The sequence below is a fragment of the Danio rerio genome, chromosome 6, assembly GCF_052040795.2.
Source record: "Danio rerio strain M-AB ecotype USA chromosome 6, GRCz13ab, whole genome shotgun sequence".
NCBI classification, from domain to species: domain Eukaryota; kingdom Metazoa; phylum Chordata; class Actinopteri; order Cypriniformes; family Danionidae; genus Danio; species Danio rerio.
Genome location: NC_141026.1, coordinates 24,720,649 through 24,734,181, shown reverse-complemented (window position 1 = coordinate 24,734,181; position 13,533 = coordinate 24,720,649). Strand labels below are relative to the sequence as shown.

At 34.1% G+C, this 13,533-nt stretch overlaps 1 protein-coding gene across 7 annotated transcripts in view; it reads left to right on the top strand.

The window, feature by feature from the left end:
* septin9b (septin 9b) overlaps positions 1–13,533 on the top strand; it is a 106,199-nt gene that overhangs the window by 33,645 nt on the left and 59,021 nt on the right. For all 7 annotated transcript variants that reach the window (XR_015492774.1, XR_015492776.1, XR_015492775.1 and 4 more), the window contains 2 exon segments: positions 9,957–10,221; positions 11,932–12,281. Coding sequence is in view for 3 of the 7 variants with exons in the window: in NM_001327974.1 (NP_001314903.1) it covers positions 9,957–10,221; positions 11,932–12,281 (615 nt within the window). In the remaining 4 variants the exon portion in view is untranslated.

Here is a 13,533-nt window from a genome sequence, read left to right as displayed (position 1 = left end):
TCCTCATTGGGTGTTTGAGTATGCTTACCTCTGCACACACCCTATTCTTTACATCTACAAATCATACTTTTTCAGCTGCTTGTTAGTTTTGCACCAAAAATACCTTTATATGAAATGTCTTCCTTCCAACCTCACAGTTGCATATTTATCTGATGAGGTGCTAGTTGTATTAAGAAGAAAAAAACTGAAATATTAGCTGTCATTTGAAACCACCGATAAGGAAAAAAAATTAACATTTATAAATTGCTATAAAAGGCTAACATAATCTCAGAAATAGCCTTTATTAGTAGGGTTCCCAGTCAATATGTACTGTAAGAATGCTTGAAAGTTTATTTTTACATTTTGCTCTGTGCTAATCTCAGTGAAGCAGATTTGTAGTCACCATCTTTAAGTGATGGTAAATGACACACCTCACTCAGCTTGTGGTTGTTTGATCTGCCCCAAATTTGCTGGTCATATGTCTGACTTTAAGCAGCATTATAAATGGTATTCCATGAAGCATTTAAATTTGAAAGTGTGATATCAGTAGTGAGCAGCGAGTAACAAAGAAGAGTAAATGTGATTCACTGCAAAAATTTTAATATTTTAAAAATACTTCAATTTTAGGACTTGTAAAATTAAATCGTCATCATACCAGTCAAGTCCATAATATTTTATGTGCTTTTTGCAATATTGCATGAAAGACTTTGCATAAAACATTGCATAAAATGTCCCTTTTTGTGGACTTTGCATGTTCTCCTTGTATCTACATGACTTTTCTCTGGATACTCCTGTTTCCCACACAGTCCAAAGACATGCAGTAAGTGAAATAGATAAACCTAATTGTCCATAGTGTGTAAATGTGAGAGATGTGAGATGTGAGTGTTTCCCAGCACTGATCACTCCAAGTGCTGGGTTACAGATGGTAAGGCATCCACTGCGTTAAACATGTTCATTTCACCGTGGTGACCCCTGATATACAGGTAGAAAACCAGAGGAAATCGAAAAAATGAGCGAGATTTTGAGGGCATAATGTAACCACTTTCAATTAATTTACTTTTGTACCTTAGGAAATGTGTGTGTGTGTGTGTGTGTGTGTGTGTGTGTGTGTGTGTGTGTGTGTGTGTGTGTGTGTGTGTGTGTGCGGTAGAGGTCCATTTGTCATATCTCTTGGATCAAACTTAATACAGCCTGGAGTAAAGGTTTATTATAGGAATGCATGAAGTTCAGGATTTCATACATATTATTCTAACCAAAAATGAAACACTTTTTTTAAATCCAGGTGGGTAGAATAGATAGTCAATATTCCCATAATTATGCTGGCTTTTCTTCAGAAACCAAAGCCAAAATGAGCTCTTAAGCTTAGCTGAACTCAGCCAAACAGCTGTAGCTACATCAGTAAATGTCAGTTCCTATAACTTTTAAAAGCACATTGTTTTTAACACAAACAGCTGTTTCAGCAGGTTGATCTGTTCATTGTTTTATTTTAAATATGTGAACCTTTGATATATAGATTTATATTAATATAAAAAATCTAAGGGGGGCTTATAATTTTGACTTCAGCTATATATATATATATATATATATATATATATATATATATATATATATATATATATATATATATATTAGGGATGTAACGGTATCTGTAATACCTCGGTATGAATATCACGGTACGGTATTTATTGACTCATTTACAGGAAAAAACAAAACTTATGAAAATACTCCAAAAAAGTGCCAAAAGTGTTAATGACATACAAAATAGCCATCTATCTGTAAGCTTTAAAACAGGAACTTCAATTTTAATAACAAAAAAAATATTAAACCATGTAAAAAAATAAAGTTTCAATTTAGTATTGTTGAAAACTCATCACATTCAACATTTAATCACTCACTCACTTAGATAGAGATGGGTTTAAAGGAAAATTATCATATAAATATAATCTGGTAAAAGCTGGTATCTCTGGGTATTTACAATGTCCCCTGCAACAGAAAAAAAAACCTCTCATTTGGGACTGAGGTTTCTGGGACAAGAGAGATATGACTTGGCCCAGGATGACAGCAGTGGGTAACGTTGTGCATTGTCTTTCCCCCACTTGAGAGGACAAACCATGAGTGAGATAGAGGTCTCATGTCTGCATCAATCTGAACAGTGTGCTGACAACACCGCTATTCAGTACGCGCGCGGCGACAACACCCGCTTTAGATTTTTCCAGCTCTTTTTCATCCCCGCTTCTAGCAGCACACTCCATTTCCGCATTACTGGATCTGTAGCGACAACAGACCGCAAGGGATGATGGTCAAGCATGGGCTGATGGGATTTGTAGTTTTCGCTACCTCCCGTTCGCTTCATTCGCCTGAGCAAATTTTCTCAGAAGACCTATTGTTTTACCGAGTCATGCGACTACGGTAATATCGAAAAAAATTTATATTGCGGTATGACGGTATTTACAATACTGTTACATCCCTAATATATATATATATATATATAACTTATAATTCTGACTTCATTGATTTATTTAAAAAAAAAAATGAAATAATCACATGGTATAAAGTATTCCGACCCTATGCTCAGTATTTAGTAGAAGCAACCGTTTGATGTAATACAGCCATGAATCTTTGTGAAAAAGGCGCAACCTCTGCTATTTCTCTGCGCAAATTCTCTCCACTTTTGTCAGGTTGGATGCGAAACGTTGGTGGACAGCTATTTTTAGGTCTCCGGAGATGCTCAATTAGGTTTGAGACAGGGCTCTGGCTGGGCCATTCAAGAACAGTCACGGAGATGTTGTGCCAAATGATCTTGAAAAGACACTCCTTTGTATTTTAGATGTGTGCTTATAGTCATTGTCTTGTTGAAAGGTAAACATTTGGCCCAGTCTGAGGTCCTGAGCACTCTGGAGAAGGTTGTCATTCCTGTACTTGACCGCACTCATCTTTCCCTCGAATAAAACCAGTCGTCTTGTGCCTGAAACTGAAAAACACCATGAAGCTGCCACCACCATGATATACTATTGAGACTGTATTGGACAGGTGATGAGCAGTGTTTTCTTCACATATACCACTTAGACTTAAGGCCTAAAGGTCTATCTTGGTCTCATTAGACCACATAATCCTATTTTTCACCTCTCTTGCAAACTGCATGCAGACTTTCATGTGTCTTACAAGAAGACTACGGGCCACTCTGCAACAAAGCCTTGACTTGGAGGGCTGCAGTAATAGTTGACTTTCTACAACTTCCTTCCATCTCCCAAAACCATCTCTGGAGCTCAGCCACAGTGATCTTTGGGTTCTTCTTTACCTCTTGCCAAGTCTCTTCTCCTCCAATACCTCAGTTTGGCTGGATAGACAGCTCCAGGAAAGGTTCTTGATATCCCAAACATCTTCCATTTAAGGATTATAGAGGCCAATGTGCTCTTAGGAAGCTTAAGTGAAGCAGATTTTTTTTGCAGCCTTGCCTAGATCTGTGTCTTGCCACAATTTTGTCTTCAAGCTCGTGCAGATCCCTTGACGTCATTAGACACCTCAGGACAACACCTGAATTAAATATATGAGTGTCGCAGAAAAGGGTCTGAATACTTAGAACCATTTGATATTTCAGTGTTTTTTTTTTATAAATCTGCAAAAATGTCAACAATTCCAAAATAGGTTCACTATGAAAACGTAATCCTATATACGTGTCTGGAGACTGCATATTATGTAGCCAGAGCTACTAACATTTTACTAGATATTTTTCAAGACACCTCTATACAGCTCTAAGTGACATTTGAAGGCTTAACTAGATTAATTAGGGTAACTTAACAGGTTAGGGTAATCAGGCAAGTTAGTGTATCGGAAGTCTATCGGAAAAAAAATGCCTAAAGGGGCTAATAATTTTGTCCTTAAAATGGTGTTTAAAAAATGAAAACTGATTTTATTCTAGTTGAAATAAAGCAAATAATACTTTCTCCAGAGGAAAAAATATTTTCAGACATACTGTGAAAATTTCTTTGCTTGTTACACACCATTTGGTAATTACTTAAAAAAGAGAACAAATTCAAAGGGGGGCTAATAAAAGTGACTTCAACTATATATATATATATATATATATATATATATATATATATATATATATATATATATATATATATATATATATATATATATATATTCATGGTAACAAAATTGGTTCACTTGCACTTGTATCCTCGCCAATCAAGCTTGCTCACTTTTGAATTAAGTCTTGTTGTTTTTTTTTCAACTAATAAATGATCTATTTAATTATATGACACATAGTTAAAGGGTAAGTGATTAACCTCAGCATTTAGTTCATATACATATACATATATATAATCATCTTGTGAATTCAACAGAAGTACCTCAAAAATGTTTGAAACAAGTGAGGGGAATTGAATAATAAAGTTTTGTGGAATCTGTAAAGCAGAAGACATCTGTTATGATGTGTCAGAAGCCGGTTGATCCATCTGCAGTGCTTTATTAAAAGATACAGATATCAGCAATAGGAAAACAAGTTGATAGACAGGCAAGGGGTCTTTTCAAGCACAGGTAATACTGAAAGTGTGTACAGAATGCTAATATTTTCTAACAGTAATAGTTATACATACTTGGGAAAATAGTAAAATAGTTTTAGAAAATTATATAAATAAAACTTATGTAATCTTTAGGTATAAACGCTTAATATTTAGGATACCAGCTTAAGTACAATTTGTGTATGATAATAGACATGCACATAGCCTATTCAATTGTTTTTTAAAGGAATAAAAAATTTATGCAGTCATGCACATGTTTTGACAGCTTATATGACAGTGATTTGATCCTTCGCAAAAATTGCCGACATCTTTACCGATATCAAAAAACTTTTTGATGCAAAAATGTTTCTACAGTTATTCCTTACACCGATTAAGTAACTTGAATAGGCCTAGGCTACTACAATAAAGAAAATCCACTCTGAATGTAAAACTAAATAAATTGCTGAACACTCCTGATACATGAAAATGTAAAGCCTGCAGCACACAACAAATGTGGAAAATTATTAGATATCATATTTAACAAATAGTTTACTATGTATTCTATGTACTTTTGCTCACTTGGATTAATAAATATTAATTTGATGATGTCATTACTCTGTTGTGCAGTCAGCCAGTCGTTGCATTGCTGATTTTCGATAGATCTGTCCTTCACAACACACACATCAATCTTAGATCAGTTTATCCAGATTTTTTTTTCTGATTCGCAAACTTGTTTGAAGAACCAAATTAGCCAGAGATCACCAAGATTAAACGATCCATGATCTACCACAGATCATTTAGATTAGTTAAGTGAGGTACGGAGAACGGACCTCTGAGCTCCATTTACAACAACATCATGTACAATATTGCCGTTACCTTTGTTTTGTTTCACAAAAAAGTCAGAAATACTGATAGTTTATTAGTTTCTGCTGAGGTGTATTGAGTGACATTATGGTAAAATCATCTGACATGTAGAATATATATAAGCAATGCATGTGGTGTGTTTCCACATGCTTTATTCATTACTGTTTGTGTGTACTGTTGAGTGTGAGAATCTCATAAGGGATTTCAAAGCACTGCGAATACTGCAAGCACTTTGGCAAACTTTGGTATCTGGGAAAGTTTGTGTCTGGAATATCTGGCCCAACTTTAGAGAGATTCTGTTTTTCCCCAAGTCATATAAAACAGACTGGTGGGATTTTGAATCCAGTAGTAGAGTGGTTTCTCTTTCAGACTGTTCGTTTTATTTTGAACATGTTCACATATCCAGATTTGATTATAAAACTGGAAGTGGGTAAAACATTTAAATGAGCAGTTGAACATTTATTTAGTTGTTAAAGTTTATGACACTGTGGTATTAACTTTACTATAAAGTGTTAGCATGGGAAGATTATGCTTTCCTTTAGCAAATACTGTTTAACCATTTATTCAGATGCCATAATAAAAAGTCGAACAACTTACACAAGTCAAAATAAATGTCACACAACTTTTAGCTGTTTTTTCCCCTTTATTATAAAAAAGTTAAGTGTTCTAGTGTCTTGTAACATTAAGTATTAAAACTGCAGATTCAGAAAAATCTGAAAAACTTATTGCAAGTCATTGCATGGTTAAGTAGCATACGGAAACTCATACTTTATTTGTTTGCAAGTGAATAGGCCTATGTCAATGATTATTCTTTACATAAGAGGAGTAATACACCACAATTTACAACCATGAATGGATATGACACTTTAAAGTAAGACATAATTAAAAAAATAAATGTTGTGTAAAAAATTGTCATAAATCATTTGATAAAAGGTGACAAAGCATCAACATTATATGAACATTATGCGAAGCCATTCTAAGGACAAAAATGTAAAAAAAAAAAATGTGATTATGACAGAAAAGTGAAAAGTAAATGATTAAAATGTTAAGGAGAATGATTGGCTTGTAGTTATGGCCATAATGTAAATATTTCACAATTTGATTTGACTTATTTCAAAACTTTTAACAGTTATGACTTATTTTCTTTTCTTTCTTGTTTGCCAGAAATGTACATCCACCTGATTTATAATAGAGGACTGGATAGCTCATGACTTAACTGCATATCCATATTGGCATCCCTAATTATGATTCGGCATTGGATATAATAAATAGAATATTATATGATTTAAATGAGAAAACATTGTCAAACAAGCCACATATTTGCATCTGTAAACTTCATGTGTACTGTCCGACTGACAGAAATGTTCTAAACATGAAATTGTTATTTATTTGGGATTGAGAAACATTTCATAACAATACCAACTAAATACAGGGCCAGTATAGCACACATGTGTGTATGTGTGTAAGTGTGTTTGTGTGTGTGTGTGTGTGTGTGTGTGTGTGTGTGTGTGTGTGTGTGTGTGTGCGTGCATGTGTGCGTGTGTGTTTGAGAAAAATGCTTTTTTCCCTATTTTATTTCCCTAAAAAGTATTTCTGAGGATACATATGAGCATTCAAGTGTTTATAAACATGAACAAATAAAGATAGAATAAAATGCTTATTTTTATGCAAATTCTCTATTTCGATATGTAATATGGTCATATTCCTATCAGAAAATCGTCTAAGGAAAACCTTCAAAATCTTCAAATATAAAAAATCTAATTGACATCCAAACTTCAGAGTTTTGGGTTAAAAAAAAGAGTCTAATAATAGTCCAAAATATACTATCAAATAGACAAACTAGACAGACTTCCCATTTTTTCCTGTCTATTTAATGACTAGTCAATTTTCATTTTTCACTGACAATCCAAATTTAGCCTTGTTTTTAGGATGTCTATGTATGTATGTCTATTGGAAGTTTTTATGCACACAAAAATGTTTGCTAGAGCATCTTAAATGCTTAACTAGGGCAGCTCCTCTGGGCCTCCAGTGACCTTCAACACGGCAACAATGATTCTGACAGTGCTACCAAACAGGAGCAATTATGACAAGCATGAGAAAACAGCCCACTATAGCAGGCCACTACTAATATGATTTAACCAGATATGAGTTTGTTTCACTGTACAAATTTACGCTTGTAAGAAGACTAAAATGTAAAATTTTAAAGTAATATATATATATATATATATATATATATATATATATATATATATATATATATATATATATATATATATATATATAATGTATGTATATATATATCACTTTTTTTTTTTTGGGACATATTTTTTCCTCAGCAATTTATTTTCTTTTACAACAACTATCAGTAATAAATTGCTGGGGAAAAAATATAAAATATGAATAAAGCATATTTCTGAACACATTGGTGCTGTGTTTGGGCTACATTTTTGGCCAGAACACTGACCTACTGAGCATTCATTATAACATACTGTAAATAATATTTTTGTTCTGATAAATTCATTCTGGTTACAAAGTCACATTTACCACCTGTACTTTTTTTTGTGGGTTTGACCAATGTGCCTCATAGTCTGGATGCCCTCAGACCACCCTTACTTTGCTAACACTATAAAATTTAAATGTTAGGTGGAGTGCAAATGAATGGCTCTTTTTTTGTTATTTATATTTCAAACCTCAAATGTTTCTCTAGAATGTTCCTTTTAGAAACAAACTATATTAAAGAATAGTATTTAAATTAATTGTTCAGTGTGATTTAAGAAGATTCATGGATGTCAGTTTACAAGTATTGGCGCAATTGTTTACACTTAACATTGGCTTAGAGAGGGAGAGTGTGTAAAGTGTATTTTTTCCTCAAATTGTTTTTATTTATTTAAAATGGCAGAATAAAACATTACTCAAACATATCAATTATCATCAGTTTTACATGCAGTCCTGTGCAAATTTGTGCTACTGTTTCTATACACTGTAAAACCTAATCAGTTCAGAGCGATCACATTTTTGTGGTAATCAATTATCTAGTCAGAATTATTAGCCCCCCTTTGAATTTTGTTTTCTTGTTTAAATATTTCCCAAATGATGTTTAACAGAGCAAGGACATTTGTCTACAAAACAAATCATCTTTATAAAATAACTTGCCTAATTACCCTAACTTGCCTAGTTAACCTATTTAACCTTTTAAGCCTTTAAATGTCACTATAAGCTGTAAAGAAGTGTCTTCAAAAATATCTAGTTAAATATTATTTCCTGTTATCATGGCAAAGATAAAATAAATCAGCAACTAGAAAATATTCTCTCTATTAAACTGAAATTGGGAAAAAATAAAAATAAAGAGGGGAGCTAATACTTCAGGGGCCTAATAATTCTGACCGCAACTGTGTATATATATATATATATATATATATATATATATATATATATATATATATATATATATATATATATATATATATATATATATATATATATACATGCACTTAAACTTTAATGATACCAAAATCTTACAGTAGGGTTTAATATGCAATTGTCTCACCCTTTTAACATTTAACAGATTTTCACAAGGTTTAGGGGTATGTTCATGGTATTTATTATTATTATTTTTTTTTAATAATTAGACATTCAATGATTAGACATTCTTCTAATCTAGAATATGAGGTCAGGGCTCGATGTTGGATGAGAAGGCCTGGCTTGCAGTCACATCTCTAATCAAAGAGGTTTTCGAAATTGTGTTCTATCAGGTTGAGGTCAGGACCAGTCAGGTTGCTCCACAGCAAGCTCACTTATCCCTGTTTTTATAGACCTTGCTTTGCACTGGTGCGCAGTCAAATTTGAACAGAAAGGGGACATCTCCAAGCTGTTCTTACAAAGTTGGGAGCTTAAATTGTCACCATAATCACCCAAACTTTACACTTTGCACAATGTAATCAATGTAAGGCCACAGAAAGTTTCAATTCTTGTCTGTAGCTGTCTGTAGCTTCTGGCTGCAGAAAGTTTGGTGACGTCTGCACATTGTGCATCTCAGCTTGTGTTGACCTAGCTCTAACCTTAAATGGCCTATTACTTCATGGCTGAGCTGCTGTTTTTCCCAATTGCTTTCACTTAGTTATAATACCATTAACAGTTGACTATGGAATACCTTGTAGTGTAGAAATTTCATGAAAGGTCTTAATGTACAGATGGCAGCCTATCACAGTACCATGCTTGAGTTATGGCGCTCCTGAGAGCAATACATTATTCACAAGTGTGGTCATGGATGGACGTGTGTCTGTGTGTATGTACTGTATATATGTACAGTATGTATGTATGTATGTATGTATGTATGTATGTATGTATGTATGTATGTATGTATGTATGCATGTATTTGCTTCCTAAACATGAACTTATCTTGACAAACTACATATGATACATTATAAACAATCATTTTTAAGTCTGTACTCAAAATAAACTCAAAAAGGGTTACAGTTAAGCGATTCATTTTTGTAGATCGCCTGAAGGACTTCTCATCACTATCTGCATTTTTGTTGCAATGTACAAAATCTAGCTCCATATTCAATGCTGACTATTAATATTCTGATCTCTTATTTATTTCTCTAGCTCTAAAACGCTCATTTGAAGTGGAGGATGTGGATTCTTCATCACATTCTTCCTCACCTCACACACGCCGAGCACCGTCTAATGTTCAGCGTTCAGCCATGTCCCCTACCAGTGGACGGTATTATGAATTAGGTTCCAATGGTACCAAGCCTTCTGACACCTCGAGGCCCAAAGCTCGAACTCCCGAACCTGTGCCACGTAGGACAGAGCTGTGCTTTGACATTGCATCCAACAACAACGGAAAAGCTATTGAAGGCTCTCCAAGGTAAAAACACGTAACAATGATTGCAATGTTTACATCATTGTCAGTTATTAGATTATATTGACGAAACCAAAATTGCTTTCTGTGGCATATTTTAGCCATTCCAGTTGCGTGGTCCTGCTGTAAGCAATTCTGTTAAGATTGGTAGCTAAATAAGCAGGTTCACTGAGAGAATAAAATAAAACTAATTTTAGTATTTGTGTAAATTTAAAACACTGATTTGCAAAAATGCTTTGTGCACTGGTGGCAGAAGCAAAAAAAAAAAAGGTGTTTCCTCAACCAGGAAATATTATATTGGAGTAGAATAAATGCCATTTCTCGAATTTTTGTGCTTTTTAATGAAATAATCACTGTTTGCCCTTCCCTCAGGGAGGGTAAATGTGAGTGGGTACAATTTTATTGATCTTAAAAAGTGGGTGGGTCCTGTCTCTACCACATACAATGGTTCCAACACTCATGCAATATTTTTTCAAGATTTATAGAACCAGTCAAGAATAAACTCTAATATTGATTCAGGATTATTTAGATTCAAATAGACATTATACAGCAGTTAGCCTCTTTTTGCATGTTGTAAATGAGTCATTTAATAATTCACTTAAGAATGGGTGTTGTTAAATAGTTTTAAGACAATTTTGATGAAAGGTGATGATCCACTTCAAATGTTGTCTACTGTATATGACTGCACAAGTGTACAAATTGTACTGTACCATTTAGTACAGTACAATACAGTACAGTATGGGTATGGAATTATTTAAATTTCTACTTTAAGATGTACTTAAATAGCGAACAGTACCGCATCTTTTTTTGTGACTTTCAGATGGGTACTCAGCACCATAAAATGGTTGAGCTAGACTCACTGCAGACACTGATTGGTTTACAGATAATCTTTACTTGTGTATGCTAAAAGTAGAAAAACAAAATTGATGTGCCATTTTTTAAATATTCGTCTGCAACATAACATCATAATAATACTTTACAATTACAGTGCACATCAATTAACTATGGTCAACCTAAAGTATTCTTACAAACAGCCCATTACAATAATTAGGAAGGAACCTGTTGTAAATCTATAATTATTAAAGGTCATTAACATGTCTTACCTAAAAATTAGTGGAAAGCATGAGGTGTGCCTCTTCCTCTTTCTCTATTTCTCTATTAGTGCATGCATCTACATTTAAAATAACAAACTTAATCCCTCTGTTGTCTTAGAAATCTGTTTTCGAATGGTAAAATTGTATATATCATTGTACAACCATTGTGGCCTAAATTTGTACAGCCTCCATGACAATATTAAAGTAGAAAATTATATATTTTTTATAATGTTAACAAGGTAATTGTTGAAAATATTACCAAATTTAGCTTTTTTAAAACTTTTTTTCTGCTGTTAAAATGGTGGATGGGACATTTTTGACCCATAATCAACAGGAGAGTTAAGTGTACATAAGATAAAAATGTGGTAATGAAACCTATGTTTTTTCTTCTTTGAGCAAAATTAACTTTGATCGCTACTTTCCAGCTTATCATGTGATATCGATTACAACCTTCTGGCATACACCACCCCTACCAACAATTGGTAGGCTACAATTGGCAGAGGAAGCATAAATCAGGGTTGCACATACCAAATTGTACTGTGCTGTACTATACTGAATTGTACTGCTACAAAGATGAAGGGTAAATTAAATTAACTGGAAAAAAAATGTTGTTCTGTACTAGTCCAGGCACATCTCGGTTTGGGCTGAAGAGGCCAGATGTCTTGGGCCACAGTAAGACACCTGAAACCCAGAAGCACTCAGTGACCTTCAGCAAGACACTAGAGACTATTGCTCCCATCACACGTGCAGCATCTACCATTGTTCCCCATGCCAGTTCTAAACTCCCAGAGACCACCTTTAGGAAGAGTGAGCCACCAAGCCCTGGGGATGGATCAGCAAGAAAACCTGAAATTACTATCTCCAAAACATCAGACATCAGAAGTCATGAGAGTCTTCACCATCCACCAGTTACAACCAGGTGCCCATCACCTAATCACGTTGGACGGAAATCTCCTGGATCTGATGGCCATAGTAAGTACAGTCTAATTTTATCATTTTTTTCTCAGAAGAAGAAAGAAATCTTAATTGTCAACTGTGACTGGTCATTTGTGTTCTGATAAAAAAAAAATATATATATATATATTTCCAAAGACATTCAATATATATTGTTTTAAACAGAACTTATACAAATTGGTTGGGTGGGTTTGGGGTTTGTCCCTCGTGCCCTACATTATGGTTAGATCCTATTATCATTAACCTCATCTTTTTCTTTCCGTGATATTTAGAAACTGTCACCTGTAAATGCCTGCCATTACTGCCTTTCAGTCTTCTGCTTTGTCTAATCTTGGATTTCTAGGCCTCATCCTACTTAGCTAGAGCACATAGTCTTTCTTCTGTGTGTTTGATCTCAGCTGGGCACTGAACGTAGACTGACTCTTATATCTTGAATAAGTTTTGAACATGACCTTCAATGAAATTATTAAGATGCAAATAAGCCATAAGTGGAAGAAGACAAATGTTTCCTTCCTTGTCTGGACTGAAGCCTTTCAGTCCAACTGTGCTTCAGACAGCCTTCATACTGAGATGTAAACATAGTGTGGTAACCCCGATCACAAAGAACCTGAGGCAGAGAACAACAGTGCTTAATGTGAAAGGAAGCAGTCAAATTTAAGTTAGGACAGCTGTGGAATATTTCCAAATTATAATGCCAATTGTAGCTGAAACCAAAAAACATCCACAGGCTGTCAGATTTCATTTAAAGTTTAAAATTGTTATAATGATGGCTGGTGTTTATTTTAAGACAATTAAATGTGATGGATATGCTGTCAGCTTTATTTATATTTGGTATAAATATAATGAATGAGGAGAGCTTTAATTTTTTTCTTCCAAATTTAAGCCGACAAACATTTTTATGGAAGGTGGAAGTAAAGTTAAGGCTTAGAATTAGCTCATGTTTTAGTAGAGGTTACAACAGGTGCACAACCTACAATTAGCTTACCATGTCTATTATGTAATTTGCAGTCTGAAACTCTGCCTTTGTGGTTGTAATATGGGTATGATGTCAGAGCAGCTCACATGGAGGTCACTGAAATATAAAAAACTATTAAATAATTAAGGAACCATACATACAGTATGCCCATTATAAAGGTGATGCTGTATTGTTGTGGAGCAATTTAAAAGTTAGCATCCCCCGCACCTGATTGCCTTAACAAAATTTCAACCAGATTGTGTAATTGTTTTTTTTTTTTTTCGACATGAGATTCATGCATTACAGAGAGAGAGA